The 27,351-nt window shown below is 40.8% G+C and overlaps 1 protein-coding gene across 1 annotated transcript; it reads left to right on the forward strand.

The window, feature by feature from the left end:
* Positions 1–649: 649 nt before the first annotated feature.
* Positions 650–26,648, forward strand: SULT1C2 (sulfotransferase family 1C member 2). The gene is made up of 6 exons (XM_032842417.1): positions 650–688; positions 3,463–3,640; positions 4,102–4,227; positions 7,121–7,218; positions 10,810–10,936; positions 26,535–26,648. The coding sequence occupies exons 2-6, from the start codon at positions 3,490–3,492 to the stop codon at positions 26,645–26,647; spliced, it is 615 nt and encodes a 204-aa protein (XP_032698308.1). The 5' UTR covers positions 650–688; positions 3,463–3,489; the 3' UTR covers position 26,648.
* The last annotated feature ends 703 nt before the right edge of the window (positions 26,649–27,351 follow it).

A 27,351-nucleotide genomic window follows, 5' to 3' on the forward strand; every position in this document is an offset into this window, starting at 1 on the left:
CAGTTTAAAGCACTTACTATGTACTAGACAAGGTGTTTTCATTAACATTCCTGTTTTTTAATCTTAAAACATTAGTGGGAGACAGGAACTGTCACCGACATTCAGAAAGGGAGTTAAGCTAAGAAGTCAAGCAAAGGAAGAACACTAAAGGAGTGAGAGTCTGTTCGGAGCTGGATGCATCTGCTCCTGAAGCCAAGTTCCCATTTTCCCACAGGTCCAAGTGTTTTAGATTCTCTGCCAGACAAAGGAGCTGCTGCAGCATGAAATCTGGGTTCTGCCAAGCTCAGTTACCAACAGGCATGCACAGATGCTGGGCAGTGAACTCAGAAGAAGGAACAGTATGTTCATCCAAACAGCCCTCAAGTTTGCATAAACTCAAGGGAAATTTGCAGAGAGGTCAAAGCTACATTTGACCTTGTTTACATTTCTTCCACATTAGGCAAGGTCACAGGGTTTGTTCCTGTTTAATACCAATACTTACAGGAATGACTCCAAATTACTGTACTGATGCAAAGCGCCACCCAAAGGGCCTTTACCTGCTGAAGGCCTTGCATGCCTCTGACACTAATTTGAGCCTCTGCAATTGTCATACCCAAGGAATGCTTTCCTGCTTCCTTGGAATGCACTTTAGTGCCCACTGACCCTTCATCAGGACTTTGGGCTGCTGATTCTCCGCTGGAGCTTGAAGGTAAGAATATAGCTTAAAAGAAATCCTTAACTTACTGATTTCTTTTTAAATTTTTACTATGGTAATATATGTACTGCTGTATAAATAGAAATTATTAACTAAAACCAGAGAGTATTTTAAGGAACCCAAAAAATAGAAGGTATTTGTAACCAATACAGACCAACCTAACAGTATAAAGCCTAGAAATTCAGGACCCAGAGGCAAAAACCTCCAAAATCACTGTCCTGTAATACCATCTCTCCTTCCCACTCAGATCTTCCCCTACATGTTGAGCCTGCAAAGGGGATTGGACCAGGTCCCTGAGCTCCAGCAGGGTTGGACATAAAAACAAGTAATTTTAGGACAGTGGAGTAAGAACTATAAAATCTACATACAAAATGCTACAAGGTCCTGTGAGAAGGCACTCTTTCTGTCCATGGAGTCAGAGACAGCTTCACAAAGGAGGCCATGCATTATATGATCTGACCTGGAGGGATGACAAAGCTTCCAGCTGGTTGCTCAAGTGGGAATTTTTGTGCCTTTGTGCCTGTAAAGGAAAAACTCTTCCTGTGCTCTCCTTCATGTTACTTAGATAGCAAACTTTATACTTCTGTGACCAGATTTGGGGTAGAGGGTGGAAGTTCCCCACACCAAGCAATCCTCCCATTCTCTGGATACCAGCCATTCAATTCTGACACTCTTTACTTGGAGATAGCATCAGATCCCACAGGTTAAAGGCTCAGTGCCACAAGACTGCCCCCCAACCCTGACTTCAGATGTCAATCACAAGTTCAGGTTAGAGCATGTGTTTCTGACTAACCGCCTTTACATTGAAGGTTCTCATGACCCCTTTTTTAAATTTGATTAATTTGCTAGAGTGCTTCACAGAACTTGGGAAAACACTTTACTTACTAGATTACTAGACCATTATAAAAGGATATAACTCAGGAACAGCCAGATGGAAGAGATGCACAGGACAATGTATATGGTAAGGAGCACAGAGATTCTATGCTCTCTCCAAGGACACTGCTCTCCCAGCAACTCCACGTATTCATCAACCTGGAAGTTCTCTGAGCCCCATCTTTTTGGGGTACATTTATATTGTAGATTATATTTTTGTTTTCATATATATATATATTTGAAAAAATAGAAATACATCAAAATAATAATTCCTAGGTGATGAATTTTTCTTCATACATTTGGGCTTATTCCAAATTTTCTGGTACATATATACACTCACAATAAAAGACAGGAGGGGTAATTTTTTTTAAAAAGAATATGAAATTTTCAGAAAGACACTGGCTGCAACCCTGGACAAGTTATTGATCATATGACTCCTAGCTCCCTCACATTTATGAGTATAAATTATTCCCTCCTAGTAAAATTGTAATATGAATTAAAAGAGGGGGTAAAAAGCTTTAAGAGATCTAACATAGAAGGACTGTAAAAAATGTTAATTCTCTCCTTTCTCTTAAAGTTGATCACACAGTAATTTCAGTATCATCCAAACTCCACTTCTTTGACATATTGTCAACACAGTCGCTACTTAACCCTTGAAATTTTTTTGAAATAGTTCATCTTTCATTTCTGAAAACACAGTCTCCATTCTAAGGGACTTGACTCGGTCTAAAAGTAGAAGCCACCTCAAAAACAATCCTCACAATGTGGCACTAACTCCTTCTCACCCACTCCCTGGAAAGGCTGGGTCAGATTCTTTTATTCGACTTCCAGTAAGTATGTACTATTACATCTCCTGTAAGGATCCTTTTAGCTCTAGAGTCATTTTATGCAACACTTAAAATGAGTTTGGGCTCTAAGCCCAGCACATGGCTATCTCAATAGCCAATTATTCTGGAGTAATATGGCCCACTACTCCTGGCTTCCTCGTTTTGTTCATTTAAAGCAAAAAAACCCAATTCAAAACATGGGCAGAAGATTGAAATGGACACTTCTCCAAAAGAGATATATGAGTGACACACAGGCACATGGAAAGACACTCAGCATCACTAATCATTAGGGAAATGAAAATCAAAACCACAGAGCAATATCATCTCATACCTATTAGGATGACTATCATAGAAATTTAAAAATTTTTAAAACATGTACTTAATAAATAAAATAAAGTAATAAACAGAAAATAACAAGTGTTGGCAAGGATGTGAAGAAATTAGAACACCTGTGCCTTTCTGGTGGGAATGTTAAAGGGTGTAGGCTGCTGTGGAAAACAGCATGGCAATTTCTCAAAAACTTAAATGTGAAATTACCATATGACCCAGCAATTCCAATACCAAAGAATTGAAAGGCATGTTCTAGCAGCATTACTTACAAAAGCCAAAAGTTAGAAGCAATCCAAGTGTCCATGTATGGATGAATGGACAAACAAAATGTGGCATATACACAGAATGGAACATTATTCAGCCTCAAAAAGGAAGGAAATTCTAACCCATGTTACAACATGGATGAACTCGAGAGACATTATGTTGAGTGAAATAAGTCAATCACAAAAGGACAAATACTGTATGAGTCTATTGATTTGAAGGATCTAGAGTAGACAAATTCATAGAGACAGAAAGTAGAAGGGGATGGTAGGAAAGGAGCAATGGAGTGTTAGTGTTTAATGACATAGTTGGGAAGATGTAAAAGTTCTGGACATGGATGTTGGTGATGGCTGCACAACACTGGAAATGTACTTAATGCCACTGAACTGTGTACTTAAAAAGGCTTAAATGGTAAATTTTATGTTATGTGTATTTTACTACATTGTTTTAAAAGTCCCCTCCATCCTCTGCCCGCTAGGACTTCCCCTCCCATTGCAAGACAGTATGGCCCTGGCTGCAGCATTGGAGGGACAGCTACAACTGAGAGAGGTCTCGGGGATCCCCTTGCAGGCTAGCACTGTGGACAACTGGAGCCAGATCCAGAACTTTGAGGCCAAGCCAGATGATCTTCTCATCTGTACCTATCTTAAATCAGGTGACTCTGGGACCCGGGGAACAACCAGACTTTGGCTTGCAGAGTCAGCAAGGGTTGTTCACATCAGTAAGAATCCCCCTTCATATGGTGTTTGCACTCATTCAAGGAAAGCTGCTCCTTCTCACTGTCCCATGACAAGGCGATCCTGGAATGCTTCGTGTTCCCGGGTTTATCCAGGGTCAAACATAATGGCATTAGAGAACCCAGCCTGCTGTGCTTTGTCATGGACTGCTCTTGGGTGACAGTGTTGTGTGGCTTTGCCTCTGCTGCTCTTTCTCTCCATAAGAGACCTTGTGGGTTTTTCCCGCATGGATGTCCACCTGTTGTGGCTGACAGGATCCTGACCTGAGGGGAGGTAGGACCAAACACCATCAGTCTCTACATTCCCTTTCCTCCCCAGGACACTCAAGACTGATTGTCTAACCAGTTTCTTCTTGTTGTCTTTTCCACTTGGGCCCCAGGCACCACATGGATTCAGGAAATTTTGGACATGATTGAGCAGAATGGAGATGTGGAGAAATGTCAGAGAGCCATCATTCAACACCGCCATCCTTTCATTGAGTGGGCTCGGCCACCCCAGCCCTCTGGTGAGAGCTCCCCACTTCCTACCCTGGTTCCTTTCTCTCTCTTCTTTTAAAAGTTTATTATTTAGAGCAGTGTTAGGCTTACAACAAAGTAGAGGCACAGAATTTCCCACACATGCACAGTCTTCTCTCCCAGATGGTGTATTTGTTACAGTTGATGAGCCTACACAGACATGTCATAATCACCCAAAGCCCATAGTTCACAACAGGATTTGCTCTGGATGTTGTATATTCTATGGATTTGTACTAACATACATGACCTGGATCCAGCACTGTACTACGATACAGAGTAGTTACACTCCCCTAAAAATCCTCTGTGAGCCACTTGTTCACCCTCCCTACTCCTCAACCCCTGACAACCACTGATCTGTTCGCAGTCTCCAGTTTTACCTTATCCAGAATGTCATATAGTTGAAATCATACAGTATGTGGCCTTTTCAGACTGGCTTCTCTCATTTAGTAATGTGCGTTTCAGTTTCTTCTATGTCTTCTCATGGCTTGAGAGCTCTTTTGTTTTCAGTGCTGAATACTATTCCATTGCTTAGATGTGCCATAGTGTATTCATTCACCTACTGAAGATCCTGGAGGCTCTCCTTCCTTTCTCTTCTTCTCTCTCCTGTCTCTGTCTTATTCTCTCCTCTATTTTGTCTCTTTTTCCTCCCCCCCCATTGTCTCTCTCATTCTCATTTCTATAACCATGTGTTTCCTCCTCCTTTTTCCCTTCCTGATTCTTTCTACATATTACCTAAGGTTATTTGCCAAAAGCAAATCACCAAGTAAAAAGGAATCTGCCTTATTTTCTTCTTAAATTCTCCCTCTGACCATTGCTGCTGTACAACACACAGAGAGGTTGGAGAGTTATTTATGGAACAATTCATTCTTTCTTCTCCTCACTCCACCCATACAAATGCTCAGTCCAGCCAAGGAAGTACCAGATAATTAGCAAACATAATGCATTTGCAGCCAACCATTTCTGTTCTGTAGGGAAATTTTTTTAAGGTAATACTCAACCTAGAAATTTTTTTCTTCACACCAAAAAAAAAAAAAAAAAAAGACAAAAGACAACCAAAATATGAAAGAAGCCATTCCAGCTGCTGGAAGCATTTTTTGGAACAAGGATAAGAGGGAGGCCTACTTCTCTATGTTTCAGCATTGCATAGGTCAGCAAAATAAAAAAAATTGGAAACTCACCTAGCTAGAGCTACTGAATTATAGACAATACAAGTCGGATGTTGAAGTCTAATTTGGAGCAATTGTGGACAGAGAAGAGATCTGATAAATCTACCAATGCGTTGAAATAGAATAAATTCTTGATCTGACATGCATAAGACCTGAAACATGCACAAGAATGTGTCCAAGTTAGAACAGCCCTGAGGCATTTGCTTGTCCTTATGGTTCTACTTACCCTGCTGCTCAGACTCCTCTGGTCCTCAGTTCCTGTCTATCTGATTGACCATTAGCTTATTACTAAGAGCAGCGCCTGGTCTGATGCCTTCTCTGAACTACCTGTGGGGCTCTGACCCCCCACAAAGGGCACTGTCTTCCTGCTTAACTCTGATCTCACTCTGTGTCATCAGGGCCTTCCATTTTTGTTGGTGTCTGGTCTTTTGATGCCTTGAGCAGCAGGATTGCATAATGGTTAAAGACAACCAGGGTTTAAGTCCTGACGCCACCACTCACTCAGTGACCTTTAACAAGTTACTTACCCTCTCTGTGTTACAGTTTCCTCAGATGCAAAATGTCAGTAGAATTAGTGCCTACCTCAAAAAGTCATTGTGAGGATTAAATGAGTTAATGTGTGTAGAAAGCTCAGAGCAGTGCCTGGCACAGAGTGGATCCTATTAAGTGTTAGGTATTATTGACCACCTCAAGGGTATGGGTTCCCTAGGTTATCCAAGCCCAGCTTTTGATCTCACATCTACATCCCACCCCTGCCACCACTGCCTTACTTCTGACAATTTGGGAGATTAGAGAGAATGAAAAGTCAAAGCATGATTTCTAGTGAGGGATTCTTGGCAGTGAGGAGCAGAATGTGCTGTCACTAAGTTAGCATAAGAAACAAGAGAGAGCTTCTCTCAAGGCAATGCCAGCAGCTGCAGAATTCAGGAAAGGATGATAACCAATAGCCCAGCATGGCCCATTATACATAAACCAAGATGGTTCTTTAAAACCCAAGGTGCCCCATGTCCAAAAATGTTACAAACAGTTATAGGATTTATGGTCTTTCCAGCCACAAATAGACAGAGGCCAGGTGGAGATCAGCTGGGCAGTGCTTTTATTTCAGGGTAGATGGTCCCTGCCACTGGAGATAAGGGCTACAGACTGATGGGTCTTGGTCAGGTATACCAACCATCCACAGAGGGTTCAGGAGCAGACAGACACTGCTGCCTATTGTGCAAGCTTGTGCCCCACATAGCCTCCCTCCCAGGCCTCCTTCCATACCACCTGCACCAACTTCCAGCTACAAAGCTGTTTGACATCAAAAGTATTGCATATGTGACTGCTCACTGAGAGCAGGGCTGGGAAACACCCCAGGAGCACCTGGGTAGTTCAATCAGTTAAGCATCCAACTCTTGATTTTGGCTCCAGTCGAGATCTCAGGGTCTTGAGATCGAACCCCCCAGCTCTGCCATAAGACCTAGCTTGTCCATTCTCAGCTTCCATCTCCTCATCCTGAAAGTGACAGATTAATATAAGCTCCCTTCCAGCTCTGAAGCTGTGGGAATCTAGAGAAGTGATGGTAATCTCTATAATCTCATTATGAAATTCCAAAGGAAAGTCAAGATATAAGGAGAAAGATGGGAGGTGATGGAACATTCGGGACAGAGCCCAGAATGTAACTTGCCCCATGCAATACTTGTACTATGCCGATGTTTTCTCTTGATTTACTTTAAAGGGGTGGAAAAAGACAAAGCAATGCCCTCTCCACGGATACTAAGGACTCACCTTCCAACTCAGTTGTTACCTCCATCTTTCTGGGAAAACAACTGCAAGGTAAGACAGCAACAGTTTCCCTTGGGGCTCGCAGTAGACTAGGTCTCCTGGGAGCAAAGCCCCCACTCCCTAACTCACAACAATGTCATCATATTTACTCCTCCACCATCTCTGAAGTGTTGACTGCTGATCAGCAATAAGAGCAGATGTAAAGTTTTCTCTGTACTCTTCAGGATATTTACCTGAATGGTTTTCAAGCAAGACATGGAGGCAAAAGTCAGACTGAATTTTTGGAGAGAACTAGAGATAATGAGTGTCCAGTGACCCAAGGGTGTGGGTAATTAAGAGTTAGAGCAGAGAAGAAAAACTGAGGGGAAAGAAAAAATTCCTGAAGATCATTTAAAAGGGTAAATAGAAGGAGCTATATTACTTAAGAGGAACATTTGGCCTTAGCTTCTGGTGAACTCTGGGCTCTTAGCTTTATTTACTTGGGGACCTTATTTATTCTGCACTCTAGTACCTAATCAGTCCCTGCCACACAGAGGATGTTCAAAATGTGTTTGCTGAGTGAATAACAAGCGAGCAGCTGTAGAGTGCATGCAGGTGAGGGGAGAAACTAAGGTGTTGGCCAACATTGGTAGGAAAGTTTTCTCAAAGGTGGGAATGAAGGGAACAAAGGGCTCGGAAGAGTGTATTTCTAGGGAACAATAGCAATTCTGTGAGTCCTTTCAGTGAAGTTGCATAAGGGAATAAGAACCTCCATTTCTGGATTATGACTGACTAAGTTCCCTAAAACCTTCTGTATGAAACACCTAGCAATAATACATAACACAAAAAAGTTCCCTTTGTAAGTGTGTAACTGAGATCCAGAGAGAGTAAAGGAAATCCCTAAGTTCGACAATAAAGAGGGAGTTGGAACTAGAGAAGAGGCCACTGAGACTAGAGCTGTGCTGTGGTTTATTTGATGACCTGGAGAATCCAGCAGCATGACTTTCAGTGACTACATGTGGTCAAAGCCCAGAGCAGAAGGAACCAGAAAAGTGAGGAACCGAAGGTGGGACAGCTGAAGGATTTCATCTTCAATGGATAGGGGGAGGGGGCCAAGGCAGACACGAGGAAACCTCTTTGCTTGACCTGGGCCCTCAGCTGCCCTGAGAATATGTGGCCATAAGCTTCTACTCTCAAGAAAGGAGAGTCAATGTTGTAATACTTGAATTGTCCAAAAAGCCCCAAGCTAAAAAACTAGCTTGGTGGTTACCATTGCCAACATCCCCAGAATGACCCACAGAAACAAACACAGGGAGGACATAGCCTCAGCCTGGGCAGCAGAATTCCCGCTTGAGTTCACCCCCTCACATTATAAAATACGCCAAGGAGCAAGCCAGCACAAGAAAGAGAGTTGCAAAAAGCGCAACCAGCAGGGTTATACCTCAAGGATTTCGGATATTAAAATGATCAGATATAGAAACAAAAGAAGAATGTTGAAGTTGTGTAAGTAAATGAAATACTAAATCAAAAATTTAAAAAGGACACTATTTTTAAAATGGAATTTCTTATTAAATTAAACAAATAGGATTTCTGTAACTGAAACAAGATAAAAGCATTTGCTATAAAAATTCAGCAACAGGTCTCTGGTTTGCCAACCCTCGGGTGGCTCTCCCCAGGGGATGGGGGAGGGCATGGTGCACACTGGGGCCTCGAAGGCACCAGGGTACTGGAGCAGGTTAGAAAATTTCGTGGGTGGCAGCTGGGTGGCCATGGGGGCAGAAAGCCCACCATGGTTGAGGGAGGAGGTGCCCCATACCACTTCATCTCCCTGCTTGCTACTTGGTCTGCTGGCCTAGGGCAGGGCTTCCACTCCTCCCGAGCTGCACCTGCAGGACTCACCCCCAGAAGCGAAGGCTTCTCTCCCTCCTGCTGTCCCCAGGCTTGTGGCCGTCAGCTTCATCACCACGGTCTCTGCTTTGGCATGCAAAGCACCAATCTTAGGAAGATCGTGTTCCTTGCACCTAAAACTACCACCACAAAACTGGAGGTAGAAACCAAGCCCTGACAACGGAATTTCATTTTGGTGTTTGTGGGATGTGAGGTTGCCATGAAAACAGCTACTGTTGCCATCTATTGTCATGAATCTTTCACAAAATGTGTTATTGATCACCTGTGGCTATTTCACATCGGTTGATTTGTTTCTTTCTTTTTAGCCCTTTCAATTTCTAAGGAAAAAAAAGAATTTAAAAAAAATCCACTCCCACACAAAAATTCAACGAAGTGCAGAATAAACACAGTGGAAGAGAGAATTAATGAACTTGCAGGGGGAAATGGGATGGAGTTTTGAGGAGAGAAAGAAGAGTCTTATGGCTGGAGGGGAGAAACATGAGAGGAAAGATTAATAAAATGATTACCAAGCAGTGATGGGCCCCTCACAACTGAGAAGCACCAGGGTCGTTCAGGAGGCAGAGAAGGTAAGGGTAAATTGTGGGCAAGAGCCTTTATTGTAGTTTCCAAGGGAGGGAATGGGTGAGACAGGTAATCAGGTTTAGGATTGGGTAGTTTGGTTGATTTCTGCAGGCTCCAGGGCATAGATGGCTGTGGTCCTGGCTCTGGGGTAAATAGAGCAAGTGGATAATAAGGGAGGTGTAGGCTCGGGACTGGTTGGCTTGCTTGTAAAAAGTGAGCTTGATAGTGAGTTGTTAATACCTGTAGTAATCAGCTAAAACTGGTAGGGGCAGTCTATCCAGGGTCTGCAAGGCAATAGCAAGGTAAGCAATGGTTCCGATTCAAAGCATCAGAATACAGAAAATGGCACTATTGACATTTTGGACCAGATAATTCCTTTGGCGGGTGGGATGGGGCAAGGGGCTGTCCTGAGTATTGTACAATGTTGAGCAGCACCCCTGCCCTTTATTCATTTGATACCAGTAGCACTGTCACCCCCAGTTGTAAAAGCAAAAACACTTCCAGGCATTGCCAAATACCCCCTTGTATGCAAAATCATTCTCAACTGAGAACTGTTTTAGGGTTTAAAAAAAAACCAGCATCCCTATGAAATGACTAGTCATGGATGTGAGGTAGCTACTCAATGAGGCCAGCTCAGGATTCATGCTGTCAGAAAGGGAGTCAAGTACTTAGTAGTCATGATGAGATTAAAGGTCAAATTGGGATAAAGGGAAAAGCTGGGAAGGTAAAAGGATACAAGGTTGTTGTCAAAATGAAACCTAAACAGGATGCTTTGAAGTTGATGAAAATAATAATAGAGTTGATGAGAACGGGGCGGGGGGGGGGGGGGGATGAGATCATGAAGCCATCCTGCTTTTCCAGGAAATGGACAGGAAGGTTTTAGGAGGATCATCAGCATGCACGTGGAAGTTTCTGTCTGATGTCATCGCTGCTAGAGAATGGTGGGAGCCTGAAAACTAAAGGGCCAATCAGGAGTCAGGCTATGTACTAGGACTGAGCTTGATTAAAGAGGAGAATCAGCAGAACAGCAGGACAGCCAGAGGAAGAGGGGGTCACCAGCTAAGTTGAACTGCTGGCAAAGGAGAGCAGAGCCAAGTGTGCAAAGCTGCTCTTGTCATGGAATTCACCTGAGTGAATTCTGTGAAAATTCACTTTTCTTACTATCTTTTGCCCACCTCTCTCCGTATCCCAAAGTTCCTTTATGTAGCTCGAAATGCCAAAGACTGCATGGTTTCCTATTACCATTTCCAAAGGATGAATCAAATTCTTCCTGACCCTGGTACCTGGGAAGAGTATTTTGAAACCTTCATAAGCAGAAAAGGTAAAGAATAATCCTTCACATCTTTGCTTGCCCGCTCTAGGTAAGTTCAGTTTAGGAATCAAGCATAACATTTTGGCCCCTTAGAAGGTTGTGTTCCTCCTTAAGTGTGTCCTACCTCAGACTGGGACTGGGAAGAGTAGGCTGACTGAGCTCAGAGTGAATACCCACAATCCCAGCAAACATCCTTCACCCGATGTGAAAGCCTTTATTCTGGGTCACTTGACCTGTAGAGTCACCTGCATTCCAAAGAGTATCCTTGTCCCAATATTTTTTATATACACAATATATACACAATTTATTATAGACATTAAATATGAAGCCACTTTAGGTAAATTAGATAAATTACTCCAAGGCTGTATAGTACCACATCACCCTCCAACTCAAACACATCAGGACTCGGGACCTATCTGAGGCTCTGGGTGATTCTTTTGCAGTCTCTTCTGTTTTGTAGACTGTTCTGTTTCCTGTGTCTGTTACAGTGGGTTGGGGTTCTTGGTTTGACCATATGAAGGGATGGTGGGAGATAAAAGACAGGTACCAGATTCTTTTCCTCTTCTATGAGGACAACTCTTGATTTCGATTCAGTCATGATCTCAGGGTTGTGAGATCAAGCCCCACAGTGTGTTCTGTGGGCATGGAGCCTGCTTGAGATTCTCTCTCTCTCTCTCTCTCTCTCCCCCTCTGCCCTTCCTCCCTTTTCTCTCTCTCTCTAAAAACAAACAAACAAACCAAAATGGGCACTTCTTTTCACACCAGAAGAACCATGATGTGCTACTGCTTTGCAACTTGTCTTCTTTTTTTATTAGTTTATTTTGTTACATTTTCTTTTATTTTTTAAGATTTTATTTATTTATTTATTTGAGAGAGAGGGAGAATACAGAAGGAGAAGCAGACTCTCCACTGAGCAGAAAGACTGAAGTAGGGCTCAATCCCTGGACCCTAGACACTTAACCCACTGAGTCACGCAGATGCCCCCCACCTTTTTAAAAATATTTTATTTATTTATTTGAGGGAGGGGAGAGCACAGAGGGAGAAGCATTTTGTTGCATTTTAGAATCTACAACAGCATCCATGCTAGTGAAACAAACCAAACAATACCATTTCTTTCCTCTTCAGATAATCAATAGCAATGATTTCACAAGAAGCCCTTCTTTAGATCCATACATATCTTTCTATATACCCTCATTCCCTCAGGTACATACATGTGCAAACAAAGATATATACCATGATGATGGCTAAATGTGGTCATAATATATACCTTCATTTACCAGAATATCAGATATACCTCCAGGGCAAGTCATGTAGGTCCATGTAACCCACTATTTTTAATGGTCTCATGTTGTACCAGAGTATGGATAGATGCATCATAACTCCTTCAACTATTCCCCTAGTGAAGGGCATTACTATTACTTTTTATTATCTTTTTGAATAATGCTACAGTAAACATCTTTCTATGTGTGTTCTTATGTCCTAATGCTTTTATTTCTGTTGCACAACTTTCCAGAAGAGGCAAAGGGAGGACAGAGTATTTTCTTTTTTTAACATTTTAATAGTTAACTGCTTAGTGAAAAAGCTCATATATATACAGTAGTATCTCATTCACATTTTCCTAAAAGTTTTTTGTTGTTGTTGAGATGTAACTAACGTACCAAAAAAGGCACAGCTTTGAAGTACGTATACAGTGAATGTGTTGAAAAACTTATGCACCCATATAACCAGCATCCCAATCAAGATATGAAACATTCCCATGTCTCAAAAGTTCCTTCTTGAGGAGATTCAACATGGCAGAGGAGTAGCAGATTGAGATGACATCACGTCACAGGAGTTCAGCTAGATAGTTATCAAACCATTCCAAACACCTACAAACCCAACAGTAGATCAAAGAGCAGAAGATCAGCAATTCTGGAAACAGAAAATCGACCACTTTCTGAAAGGTGGAAAAGTGAATCCAAAGCCACGGGAAGAGATACTGCAGGGGAAGGGGCCAGTTCCTGGCAAGCAATGGAGCAATGGAGCATAAAATCCAAACTTTTAGAAGTATGCTTCACTGAGGGCCATTGCTCCAGAGGCTAAGTGGAGGTGGAGCCCTCATGGGGACAGTGTGGTCTCCGGTCCCACGGGGTCACAGAAGAATCAGGGGTGTCTGAGTGTGGCAGAGCTCCCAGGTATCAGAGTGCAGAAGCTGGCTGCAGAGACCAAGCCAAGGAATGAGCTCTTAGCTTGGGTTACCTTAAATTGTGATCCGTCAGGCCAATGCTCTTTGAGCAGGGACCCCTGCTCAAAGTGGCATATCCAGGAAGATCCACCTTCCGCCACTGGAGGAGCAGTGTGGCAGGAATCTGCTGGGTTTGGAGATTCCAAACGTGGCCATGTGCCAGAGACAGAACGCTCAGTCACAAGCCAGGTGAGCTCGGAGAACAGCCGGAGACCAGGGAGATAGGAGTGATTGACTACTTTTTTCCAAGGGCACACTGAGGAGTGAGGCCCCAAGCTCTCAGCTCCTCTGGGCTAGAGACTGGGAGGGCCGCCAATTTCATTCTTGTCCTCCAGAGCTCTACAAAAAGCATTCAGGGAACAAAACTTCCAAATGTGAACCCAAGCAGATTACTTAGCCTGGCCCCTGGCAAGGGCAGTGCAAATCCACCACAGGAAAAGGCATTTGAGAATCACTACAAAAAGCCCCTCCCCCAGAAGGTCAGCAAGAATATCCAGCTGAGACCAAGCTCACTGATCAAGAAGAACAGTGGAATTCCAGAGGAGGGGAAGGGAAAGCATGGAATTCATGGCGTTTTCCCCATGTTTCATTAGTCTTGCAAAGTTAATTAAATTTTTTTAATTTTATTTTTTCTTTTTCTAATTTTCTAACTTTTCCTCTTTCCTCTTTTAACGTTTTTTAACTAGTTTATCTTAACAATACCTTTCTTTAAAAAGTCTTTGTAAACTTTCATTATTATAGTCATATTTTGTCGTTCATTGTATCTAACTTTCTTTTTTGTATACATATATGGTTTTTTTCTTCTAAAAATTTTTGGGAAACAATTTCCTCTAATAGATCAAAATATACCATAATCTTGAAAAGGGCTTTGCTCTAGTCTCCAGCCTGAACAAATCCTCTCCACTTTCTTTTCTTGCTTTTTCCAACCAAATTATCATACCAATTACTTTTTTAGAATTTTTTTAATTTTCATCTTTATAGTCATATTCCATCACTTCATCATATTTACCCTTATTTTATGTACATATATAAGTTTTTCTTTCTTTAAGATTGTGGGAGGTAGTTTCTTCTAAGAGACCAAAATACACCCAAAATCAAATGGATGACTCTGTTCTATTCACCAGTCTAATAGATATATATTTTTTAGTTTTTTTAATTTAATTTAATTTTATTTTATTTTAAACATATATTTTTATCCCCAGGGGTACAGGTCTGTGAATCGCCAGGTTTACACACTTCACAGCACTCACCATAGCACATACCTTCCCCAATGTCCATAACCCCAACCTCCTCTACCAACCCCCCTCCCCCCATCAACCCTCAGTTTGTTTTGTGAGATTAAAAGTCACTTATGGTTTGTCTCCCTCCCAATCCCATCTTGTTTCCTTTACACTTCTCCTACACCCTTAACCCCCCATGTTGCATCTCCTCTCCGTCATATCAGGGAGATCATATGATAGTTATCTTTCTCCAATTGACTTGTTTCGCTAAGCATGATACCTCTAGTTCCATCCACGTTGTCGCAAATGGCAAGATTTCATTTCTTTTGATGGCTGCATAGTATTCCATTGTGTATATATACCACTTCTTCTTTATCCATTCATCTGTTGATGGACATCTAGGTTCTTTCCATAGTTTGGCTATTGTAGACATTGCTGCTATAAACATTCGGGTGCACGTGCCCCTTCGGATCACTACGTCTGTATCTTCAGGGTAAATACCCAGTAGTGCAATTGCTAAGACATAGGGTAGTTCCATTTTCAACATTTTGAGGAACCTCCATGCTGTTTTCCAGAGTGGTTGCACCAGCTTGCATTCCCACCAACAGTGTAGGAGGGTTCCCCTTTCTCCGCATCCTCGCCAGCATCTGTCATTTCCTGACTTGTTCATTTTAGCCACTCTGACTGGTGTGAGGTGGTATCTCATTGTGCTTTTGACTTGTATTTCGCTGATGCCGAGTGATATGGAGCACTTTTTCATGTGTCTGTTGGCCATCTGGATGTCTTCTTTGCAGAAATATCTGTTCATGAATTCTGCCCATTTCTTGATTAGATTACGTGTTCTTTGGGTACTGAGTTTGCTAAGTTCTTTATAGATTTTGGACACTAGCCCTTTATCTGATATGTCGTTTGCAAATATCTTCTCCCATTCTGTCAGTTGTCTTTTGGTTTTGTTAACTGTTTCCTTGGCTGTGCAAAAGCTTTTGATCTTGATAAAATCCCAATAGTTCATTTTTGCCCTTGCTTTCCTTGCCTTTGGTGATGTTCCTAGGAAGATGTTGCTGTGGCTGAGGTCGAAGAGGTTGCTGCCTGTGTTCTCCTCAAGGATTTGGATGGATTCCTTTCTCACATTGAGGTCCTTCATCCATTTTGAGTCTATTTTCGTGTGTGGTGTAAGGAAATGATCCAATTTCATTTTTCTGCATGTGGCTGTCCAATTTTCCCAACACCATTTATTGAAGAGGCTTTTTTTCCATTGGACATTCTTTCCTGCTTTGTCAAAGATTAGTTGACCATAGAGTTGAGGGTCTATTTCTGGGCTCTCTATTCTGTTCCATTGATCGAGGAGTGTGTTTTTGTGCCAGTACCATGCTGTCTTGATGATGACAGCTTTGTAATAGAGCTTGAAGTCCGGAATTGTGATGCCACCGACTTTGGCTTTCTTTTTCAATATTCCGTTGGATATTCGGGGTCTTTTCTGGTTCCATATAAATTTTAGGATTATTTGTTCCATTTCTTTGAAAAAAAATGGATGGTACTTTGATAGGAATTGCATTAAATGTGTAGATTACTTTAGGTAGCATAGACATTTTCACAATATTTATTCTTCCAATCCAGGAGCATGGAACATTTTTCCATTTCATTGTGTCTTCCTTAATTTCTTTCACGAGTACTTTATAGTTTTCTGTGTATAGATTCTTAGCCTCTTTGGTTAGGTTTATTCCTAGGTATCTTATAGTTTTGGGTGCAATTGTAAATGGGATTGACTCCTTAATTTCTCTTTCTTCTGTCTTGTTGTTGGTGTATAGAAATGCAATTGATTTCTGTGCATTGATTTTATATCCTGACACTGTACTGAATTCCTGTACAAGTTCTAGCAGTTTTGGAGTGGAGTCTTTTGGGTTTTATACATATACTATCATATCATCTGTGAAGAGTGATAGTTTGACTTCTTCTTTGCCAATTTGGATGCTTTTAATTTCCTTTTTGTCTCATGGCTTAGACTAGGACTTCTAGTACTATGTTGAATAGCAGTGGTGATAATGGACATCCCTGCCGTGTTCCTGACCTTAGCGGAAAATCTTTCAGTTTTTCTCCATTGAGAATGATATTTGCGGTGGGTTGTTCATAGATGGCTTTGATAATATTGAGGTATGTGCCCTCTATCCCTACACTTTGAAGAGTTTTGATCAGGAAGGGATGCTGTACTTTGTCAAATGCTTTTTCAGCATCTATTGAGAGTATCAATCGTTCTTATTCTTTCTTTTGATTAATGTGTTTTATCACATTGATTGATTTGCGGATGTTGAACCAACCTTGCAGCCCTGGAATAAATCCCACTTGGTCACGGTGAATAATCCTTTTAATGTACTGTTGCATCCTATTGGCTAGTATTTTGGTGAGAATTTCCACATCTGTGTTCATCAAGGACATTGGTCTGTAATTCTCTTTTACAGTGGGATCCTTCTCTGGTTTGGGGATCAAGGTGATGCTGGCCTCATAAAATGAGTTCGGAAGTTTTCCTTCCATTTCTATTTTTTGGAACAGTTTCCAGAGAATAGGAATTAGTTCTTCCTTAAATGTTTGGTAGAATTCCCCCGGGAAGCCATCTGGCCCTGGGCTTTTGTTTGATTGGAGATTTTTGATGACTGTTTCAATTTCCTTACTGGTTATGAGTCTGTTCAGGCTTTCTATTTCTTCCTGGTTCAGTTATGGTAGTTTATATGTCTCTAGGAATGCATCCATTTCTTCCAGATTGTCAAGTTTGTTGGCGTAGAGTTGCTTATAATATGTTCTTATAATTGTCTGTATTTCTTTGGTGTTAGTTGTGATCTCTCCTCTTTCATTCATGATTTTATTTATTTGGGTCCTTTCTCTTTTCTTTTTGAAAAGTCTGGCCAGGGGTTTAACAATCTTATTAATTCTTTCAAAGAACTAGCTCCTAGTTTCGTTGATTTGTTCTATTGTTTTTTTGGTTTCTATTTCATTGATTTCTGCTCTGATCTTTATGATTTCTATTCTCCTAAAGGGTTTAGGGTATCTTTCTTGTTCTTTCTACAGCTCCTTTAGGTGTAGGCTTAGGTTGTGTACCTGAGACCTTTCTTGTTTCTTGAGAAAGGCTTGTACCGCTATATATTTTCCTCTCAGGACTGCCTTTGTTGTGTTCCACAGATTTTGAACCATTGTGTTTTCATTATCATTTGTTTCCATGAATTTTTTCAATTCTTCTTTAATTTCCTGGTTGACCCATTCATTCTTTAGAAGGATCCTGTTTAGTCTCCATGTATTTGGGTTCTTTCCAAATTTCCTCTTGTGATTGAGTTCTAGCTTCAGAGCATTGTGGTCTGAAAATATGCAGGGAATGATCCCAATCTTTTGATACCGGTTGAGACCTGATTTAGGACCGAGGATGTGGTCTATTCTGGAGAATGTTCCATGTGCACTAGAGAAGAATGTGTATTCTGTTGCTTTGGGATGAAATGTTCTGAATATATCTGTGATGTCCATCTGGTCCAGTGTGTCATTTAAGGCCTTTATTTCCTTGTTGATCTTTTGCTTGGATGATCTATCCATTTCAGTGAGGGGAGTGTTAAAGTCCCCTACTATTACTGTATTATTGTTGATGTGTTTCTTTGATTTAGTTATTAATTGGTTGATATAGTTGGCTGCTCCCACATTAGGGGCATAGATATTTAAAATTGTTAGATCTTCTTGTTGGACAGATCCTTTGAGTATGATATAGTGTCCTTCCTCATCTCTAATTATAGTCTTTGGTTTAAAATCTAATTGATCTGATATAAGGATTGCCTCCCCAGCTTTCTTCTGATATCCATTAGCATGGTAAATTCTTTTCCACCCCCTCACTTTAAATTTGGAGGTGTCTTCCGGTTTAAAATGAGTTTCTTGTAGGCAACATATAGCTGGGTTTTGTTTTTTTATCCATTCTGACACCCTGTGTCTTTTGATTGGGGCATTTAGCCCATTAACATTCAGGGTAACTATTGAGAGATATGAATTTAGAGCCATTGTATTGCCTGTAAGGTGACTGTTATTGTATATTGTCTCTGTTCCTTTCTGATCTACTACTTTTAGGGTCTCTTTTTGCTTAGAGGACCCCTTTCAATATTTCCTATAGAGCTGGTTTGGTGTTTGCAAATTCTTTCAGTTTTTGTTTGTCCTGGAAGCTTTTAATCTCTCCATTTTCAATGATAGCCTAGCTGTATAGAGTATTCTTGGCTGCATGTTTTTCTCATTTAGTGCTCTGAATATATCATGCCAGCTCCTTCTGGCCTGCCAGGTCTCTGTGGATAAGTCTGCTGCCAATCTAACATTTTTACCATTGTATGTTACAGACTTCTTTTCCCGGGCTGCTTTCAGGATTTTCTCTTTGTCACTAAGACTTGTAAATTTTACTATTAGGTGACGGGGTGTCGACCTATTCTTCTTGATTTTGAGGGGGGTTCTCTGAACCTCCTGGATTTTGATGCTTGTTCCCTTTGCCATATTGGGGAAATTCTCTCCAATAATTCTCTCCAATATACCTTCTGCTCCCCTCTCTCTTTCTTCTTCTTCTGGAATCCCAATTATTCTAATATTGTTTCATCTTATGGTGTCACTTATCTCTCGAATTCTCCCCTTGTGGTCCAGGAGCTCTTTGTCCCTCTTTTGCTCAGCTTCTTTATTCTCTGTCATTTGGTCTTCTATATTGCTAATTCTTTCTTCTGCCTCATTTATCCTAGCAGTGAGAACCTCCATTTTTAATTGCACTTCATTAATAGCTTTTTTGATTTCAACTTGGTTAGTTTTTAGTTCTTTTATTTCTCCATAAAGGGCTTTTATATCTCCCGAGAGGGTTTCTCTAATATCTTCCATGCCTTTTTTGAGCCCGGCTAGAACCTTGAGAATCATCATTCTGAACTCTAGATCTGACATATTACCAATGTCTGTATTGATTAGGTCCCTAGCCTTTGGTACTGCCTCTTATTCTTTTTTTTTTGGTGAATTTTTCCACCTTGTCATTTTGTCCAGATAAGAGTATATGAAGGAACAAGTAAAATACTAAAAGCGTGGCAACAACCCCAGGAAAATATGCTTTAACCGAATCAGAAGAGATCCCAAATCGTGAGGGGGGAGAAAGGGGATAAAAAGAGGTTCAGAAAGAAAAGAGAAAAAAAAAAAAGAAACAATTTAAAAAAGAAAACAAATAAAAAAAAATTTAAAAAGGAATACATATATATACATATATATATATATTAGATAAACTAGTTAAAAAAACGTTTAGCAGTTAAAAAAATTTAGCAGAAGAAGAGAAAAAAAATTTGAAAAAGAAAAAAAAATTAAATTAACTGCAAGGCTAAAGAATCATGGGGAGAAAGCCATGAGTTCCGTGCTTTGCTTTCTCCTCCTCTGGAATTCCGTTGCTCTCCTTGGTATTGAAACTGCACTCCTTGGTAGGTGAACTTGGTCCTGGCTGGGTTTCTTGTTGATCTTCTGGGGGAGGGGCCTGTTGTAGTGATTCTCAAGTGTCTTTGTCCCAGGCGGAATTGCACCGCCCTTACCAGGGGCCGGGCTCCCTAACCACTCGGGTTTGCTTTCAGGAGCTTTTGTTCCCTGATCGTTTTCCATAGAGTTCCGGAGGACAGGAATGAAGATGGCGGCCTCCCAGTCTCCGGCCTGGAGGAGCAGAGAGCCCGGGGCCCCACTCCTCGGTGCGCCCTCAGAGAACAGCGCCCAATTACTCCCGTCACCCTGGCCTCTGGCCACACTCCAAGCTGACTGAGCCTGCGACCGGTTCAAGGTAACCCCGAGCTGAGAGCTCACTCCTCGGCTCTGTCTCTGTAGCCGGCTTCCCCGTTCTAATACCTGTAAGCTCTGTGACACTCAGACACCCCCAATCCTTCTATGACCCTGTGGGACCTGAGGCCACGCTGACCCCGCGTGGGCTTCACCCCGGTTTAGCCTCTGGAGCAATGTCCCTCAGCGGAACAGACTTTTAAAAGTCCTGATTTTGTGCTCTCTTGCTCCGCAGCTTGCCGGGAGCCAGCCCCTCCCCCCACGGTCTATCTTCCCGTCACTTTGGATTCACTTCTCCGCCAGTCCTACCTTTCAGAAAGTGGTTGATTTTCTGTTTCTAGAATTGCTGTTCTTCTTCTCTTCGATCTCCCGTTGGATTTGTAGGTGTTTGCAATCTTTAGATAAGCTATCTAGCTGATCTCCTGCTACCTGAAGTAGTCTCAGCCTGCTACTTCTCCGCCATCTTGACTCCTCCTCCCATTTTTTAATGTCTTTTTACCCCCTTTCTTCTCCCCACAATTTGGGATCTCTTCTGATTTGGTTAACATACATTTTCCTGGGGTCTTTTCCACCCTTTTAGTATTTTATTCTCTCATTCATATATTCTTATCTGGATAAAATGACAAGGCAGGAGAACTCATCACAAAAAAAAAAAAAAAAAAGAACAAGAGCCTGTACTGAAGGCTAGGAACCTAAACAATACAGACATTAGTAATATGTCAGATCTAGACTTCAGAATGATTATTCTCAAGGTGCTAGCTGGGCTCAAAAAAGTCATGGATGGTATTAGAGAAACCCTTTCTGGAGAAATAAAAGCCCTTTCTGGATAAATAAAAGAACTAAAATCTAATCAAGCTGAAATCAAAAAAGCTATTAATGAGGTGCAATAAGAAATGGAGGCTCTTACTGCTGGGATAAATGAGGCAGAAGAGAGAATTAGTGATATAGAAAACCAAATGATGGAGAATAAAGAAGCTGAGCAAAAGAGAGACAAATAACTACTGGACCATGAGGGAAGAATTTGAGAGATAAGTGATATCATAAGATGAAACAATATTAAAATAATTGGATTCCAGAGAAGAAGAAAGGGGAGGGGGCAGAAGGTATATTAGAGCAAATTATTGTAGAGAATTTCCCTAATATGCAAAGGGAACAAGCATCAAAATCCAGGAGGCACAGAGAACCCCCCTCAAAATCAATAAGAATAGCTTCATAGCCCGTCATCTAATAGTAAAACTTACTAGTCTTAGTGACAAAGAGAAAATCCTGAAAGCACCTTGGGCTGTGATCTGCAGAGACCAGGCAGGCCACAAAGAACTGGCATGATATATTCAGAACAATAAATGAGAAAAATATGCACCCAAGGATACTATATCCAGCTAGGTTATCACTGAAAACAGAAGGAGAGATAAAAAGCTTCCAGGACAAATAAAAACTAAAAGAGTTTGAAAACACCAAACCAGCCCTACGGGAAATATTAAAAGGGGTCCTATAAGCAAAGAGAGAGCCTAAAAGTAGTAGACCAGAAAGGAACAGAGACAATATACAGTAACAGTCACCTTACAGGCAATACAATGGCATTAAATTTATATCTCTCAGTAGTTACTCTGAATTACTAAACGGGCTAAATGCCCCAATCAAAAGACACAGGATATCAGAATGGATAAAAAAAAACAAAACCCATCAATATGCTGTCTGCAAGAAACTCATTTTAGACCCAAGGACACCTCCAGATTTAAAGTGAGGGGGTGGAAAACAATGTACCATGCTAATGGACATCAGAAGAAAGCTGGGGTGGCAATCCTTATATCAGATCAATTGGATTTTAAGCCATAAGAGTTGAGGAAGGACACTATATCATACTCAAAGAGTTTGTCCAACAAGAAGATCTAACAATTTTAAATATCTATGTCCCTAACATGGGAAGAGCCAACTATATAAACCAATTAATAACAAACTCAAAGAAACACATTGACAATAATAGTAGGGGACTTTAACACCCCCACTCACTCAAATGGACAGATCATCCAAGCAAAAGATCAGCAAGGAAATAAAGGCTTTAAGTGACATACTGGACCAGATGGACATCACAGATATATTCAGAACATTCCATCCCAAAGGAACAGAATAGACGTTCTTCTCTAGTGCGCATAGAACATTCTTCAGATGAGATCACATCCTGGGTCACAAATCAGGTCTCCATTGGTACCAAAAGATTGGGATCATTCCCTGCATATTTTCAAGCCACAATGCTCTGAAGCTAGAACTCAATCACAAGAGGAAAGATGGAAGGAACTCAAATACATGGAGGCTAAAGAGCATCTCACTGAAGGATGAATGGGTCATCCAGGAAATTAAAGAAGAATTTAAAAATTCATGGAAACAAGTGAAAATGAAAACACAACCATTCAAAATCTGTGGGACATTGCAAAGGTGGTCCTGAGAGGAAGCTATATAGCATAGAAGCCTGTCTCAAGAAACAAGAAAGGTCTCAAATACACAACCTAACCCTATACCTAGAGGAGCTGGTGAAAGAACAACAAAGAAAGCCTAAACCCAGCAGGAGAAAAGAAATAATAAAGATCAGAGCAGAAATCAATGAAATAGAAACCAAAAGAACAGTACAACAAATCGATAAAATAAAGCTGGTTCTTTGAAAGAATTAATAAGATTGATAAACCCATGGCCAGACTTATCAAAAAGAATAGAGGAAGGACAAAATAAATAAAATCATGAATGAAAGAGGAGAGATCACAACCAACACCTAAGAAATACAAACAATTATAAGAACATATTATGAGTAACTACATGCCAGCAAATTTGACAATCTGGAAGAAATGGATGCATTCTTTTTTTTTTAAAAAAAAGGTGATTTTATTTATTTACTTGACAGACAGAGATCACAAGTAGGCAGAGAGGCAGGCGGAGAGAGAGGAGGAAGCAGGCTCCCAGCTGAGCAGAGAGCCCGATGCGGGGCTCGATCCCAGGACCCTGAGATCACGACCTGAGCCGAAGGCAGAGGCTTTAACCCACTGAGCCACCCGGGTGCCCCAGAAATGGATGCATTCTTAAAGACATATAAACTACTAAAACTGAATCAGGAAGAAATAGAAAACCTGGACAGACCCATAATCAGTAAGGAGATTGAAACAGTCATCAAAAATCTCCCAACAAACAAGAGCCCTGGGACAGATGGCTTCCCAGGGGAATTCTACCAAGCATTAAAAGAATTAATTCCTATTCTCCTTAAACTGTACCAAAAAATAGAACTTGAAGGAAAACTTCCAAACTCATTTTATGAGGCCAGCATTACCTTGATCCTAACACCAACGACCCCTTCAAAAAAGAGAATTATAGACTAATAACCTTGATGAACACAGATGCAAAAATTCTCACCAAAATACTAGCCAATAGGATTCAACAGTACATTAAAAGGATTATTCACCATGACCAAGTGAGATTTATTCCTGCTGCAATGTTGGTTCTACATCCACAAATCAATCAATGTGATACAACACATTAGTAAAAGAAAGAACAAGAACCATATGATACTCTCAATAGATGCTGAAAAAGCATTTGACAAAATATAGCATCTTTTCCTGGTCAAAACTCTTCAAAGTGTAGAGATAGAGGATACCTTCCTCAAGATCATCAAAGCCATCTATGAACAACCCACAGTGAAAATATCATCCTCAATGGGAAAAAACTGAGATCTTTTCCGCTAAGGTCAGGAAGATGGCAAGGATGTCCATTATCACCACTGCTATTCCAACATAGTACTAGAAGTCCTAGCTTCAACACTCAAACAACAAAAAGAAGTTAAAGGCATCCAAATCAGCAAAGGAAAAGCCAAACTATCACTCCTTGCATATGATATGATACTTTATGTGGAAAACCCAAAACTCCACTCCAAAACTGTTAGAACTCATACAGGAATTCAGTAAAGTGTCAGGATATAAAATCAATGCACAGAAATCAGTTGCATTTCTATACACCAACAACAAGACAGAAGAAAGAGAAATTAAGGAATCAATCCCATTTACAATTGCACCCAAAATCATAAGAGACCTAGGAATAAATCTAACCAAAGAGGCAAAGAATCTGTACTCAGGAAACTATAAAGTACTCATGAAAGAAATTAAGGAATACATGAAGAAATGGAAAAATGTTCCATGCTCATGGATTGGAAGAACAAATATTGTGAAAATGTCTATGCTACCTAAAGCAATCTACATGTTTAATGCATTTTTTTTTTCAAAGAAAATGGGACAAATAATCCTAAAATTTATATGGAATCAGAAAAGGCCTCAAATAGCCAGAGGAATGTTGAAAAAGAAAGCCAAAGTTGGTGGCATCACAATTGCGGACTTCAAGCTCTATTACAAAGCTGTCATCATCAAGACAGCATGGTACTGGCACAAAAATAGAGACATAGATCAGTGGAACAGAATAGAGAGCCCAGAACTAGACCTTCAATTCTATGGTCAACTACTCTTTGACAAAGCAGGAAAGAATGTCCAATGGAAAAAAGACAGTCTCTTCAACAAATGGTGTTGGGAAAATTGGACAGCCACATGCAGAAAAATGAAACTGGACCATTTCCTTACACCACACACAACAATAGACTCAAAATGGTTGAAGGACCTCAATGTGAGAAAGGAATCCATCAAAATCCTTGAGGAGAACAGCAACCTCTTCGACCATAGCTGCAGCCACTTCTTCCTAGAAACATTGCCAAAGGCAAGGGAAGCAAGGGCAAAAATGAACTATTGGGACTTCCTCAAGATCATAAGCTTTTGCACAGCAAAGGAAGCAGTCAACAAAACCAAAAGACAAATATTGTCAGTTGACAAATTCTGTCAGTTGACAGAATGGGAGAAGATATTTGCAAACAACATATCAGATAAAGGGCTAGTATCCAAAATCTATAAAGAACTCACCAAACTCAACACCCAAAGAACAAATAATCCAATCAAGAAATGGGCAGAGGGCATGAATAGACATTTCTGCAAAGAAGACATCCAGATGGCCAACAGACACATGAAAATATGCTCAGCATCCTTCAGAATCACGGAAATACAATCAAAACCACAATGAGATAGCACCTCACACCAGTCAGAACGGCTAAAATTAACAAGGCAGGAAATGACAGACGCTGGAGAGGATTTGGGGAAAGGGGAACACTCCTACACTGTTGGTGGGAATGCAAGCTGGTGCAGCCACTCTGGAAAACAGCACAGAGGTTCCTCAAAAAGTTGAAAATAGAGCTATCCTATGACCCAGCAATCACACTACTGGGTACTTACCCTAAAGATACAAATGTAGTGATCCAAAGGGGCATGTGCACCCGAACATTTATAGCAGCAATGTCCACAATAGCCAAACTATGGAAAGAACCTTGATGTCCATCAGCAGATGAATGGATAAAGAAAATGTGGTATCTATATACAATGGAATACTATGCAACCATCAAAAGAAATGAAATCTTGCCATTTGCAATGATGTGGATGAAACTAGCAGGTATTATGCTGAGTGAAATAAGTCAATCAGAGAAAGACAATTATCATATGATCTCCCTGATATGAGGAATTTGAGAGGCAAAGTGGGGGCTTGGGGGGTAGGGAAGGAAAGAGTGAAACAAAATGGGATCGGGAGGGAGACAAACCCTAAGAGACTCTTAATCTCACAAAACAAACTGAGTGTTTCCTGGGGGAGGTGGGGTATGGAGAGGGTGGTTGGGTTATGGACATTGGGGAGGGTATGTGCTATGGTGAGTGCTATGAAGTGTGTAAACTGGTATCCCTGGGGCTGATAATACACTATATGCTAATTTAAAAAAAATTTTTAAAGAAGATTAAGCAAAAAACTTCAACCAGAGGTTTCAAATACAGCTTAATCCAGAGACTCAAAAAAAAAAAAAAAAAGTTCCTTCTCATGGTCCTTTTCTGTCTATCTCCACCCTCAGATACAACCATCATTCTCATTTCTGTCAATATAGATTGATTTTGCCTGTTCTTGGACTTCATATAAATGAAATAATACAGTATGTACCTTCTTGTGTCTGGTCACTCAATGTAGTATTTTGAGATTCCTTCATGGGGCTGTGTCTGTAGTTCATTCCTTTTCGTTTCTGTGCAGTAGTCTATCATGTGAATATTCCACAGGTGTGGCCAAGGCACCAGTGCGTTTGCATAAATTGTCTGCCCGAGCTAGGAGCCTACCCCCTGCACAGAGCACCCCAGGGCCCTTCTCAGAGCAGAGAGCTGCAGTGGGTGGGTATGCTCTGAAGGGTAGATGGAGTAAGGCAGGCATGTTGTTGGGTCACAGAAACTTTCAGAGTGACAACCTCGTCTTGATTTTTCTCTTCTAGGAACTGTGGGGGATTGGAAAAACCACTTCACTGCGGCTCAGAATGAGAGATTTGATGAAATCTATAGGCAAAAGATGAAAGGAACATCAATAAAATTCTTGACAGAACTCTGAGCAACAATTATCTGGTTACTACCAAGTTTTAGTTAATTCAAAGAAGAGGATGACAAGAATGGGGAAATGATCTTCAGTTCTTCAGCCCAGCCCAAAGAATCTCTGAAAGCTTTTCATAAAAGTATACAATTATGGCACCACTGTCTTTGTGATTATCAACAGTGTGTACCAGCTTTATTTTTTAGAAGGATCATGTTCAATGCTTATTTTCTCAACCATTCTTTCCAAAGTAAGAAATAAAGTGGCTTAATAAACAAAATAAAATATAAGAGTTGAATACTGCAAGGCTTTTTTAAGTCTCCATTATTCTGGAAAGTGCATCCTACTTTTTTAGTCTGTAATATAAAATATCTTGGGCACAAGTATGCAAATATTAGGTTACATCTATATTGATAATATGAAATCTCTGATATCTGTCCCAGCCATTCAAAGAAAACTCCAAAAGTGCTAGGTTCTAAGGTTCCACCTGATTACTATGGAAGGGACTCCTTGAGGGCAGTCCTGATGCAGACAGCCTTGAGAAAAGATGTTCCAAATGCCATCCCCAGTGGTGAGGAAGAAGGGAAGCAGATGGAGGGGGATGTCAGAAGACAAAAACCTGATTAGGAGTCATAGTTCTTAATTACGGGAACAGAAAACAGAAAGTTCAAGGGTGTCCATTCAGGGGTCTGAGTTGAATCCTGGTAAAAACAGAAAACACAGAC

The sequence above is a fragment of the Lontra canadensis genome, unplaced genomic scaffold (assembly GCF_010015895.1).
Source record: "Lontra canadensis isolate GAN:19392208 unplaced genomic scaffold, GSC_riverotter_1.0 scaffold130, whole genome shotgun sequence".
NCBI lineage: Eukaryota > Metazoa > Chordata > Mammalia > Carnivora > Mustelidae > Lontra > Lontra canadensis.

What these genes read in the sequence shown, in the direction of transcription:
- SULT1C2 (XM_032842417.1), top strand. Translation starts at nt 3,490, where the DNA reads ATGGCCCTGGCTGCAGCATTGGAGGGACAGCTACAACTGAGAGAGGTC. An exon ending in CTGTACCTATCTTAAATCAG is followed by an intron (nt 3,641 to 4,101) that starts GTGACTCTGGGA and finishes CTTGGGCCCCAG; the next exon opens with GCACCACATGGATTCAGGAA. An exon ending in AACCTTCATAAGCAGAAAAG is followed by an intron (nt 10,937 to 26,534) that starts GTAAAGAATAAT and finishes TTTCTCTTCTAG; the next exon opens with GAACTGTGGGGGATTGGAAA.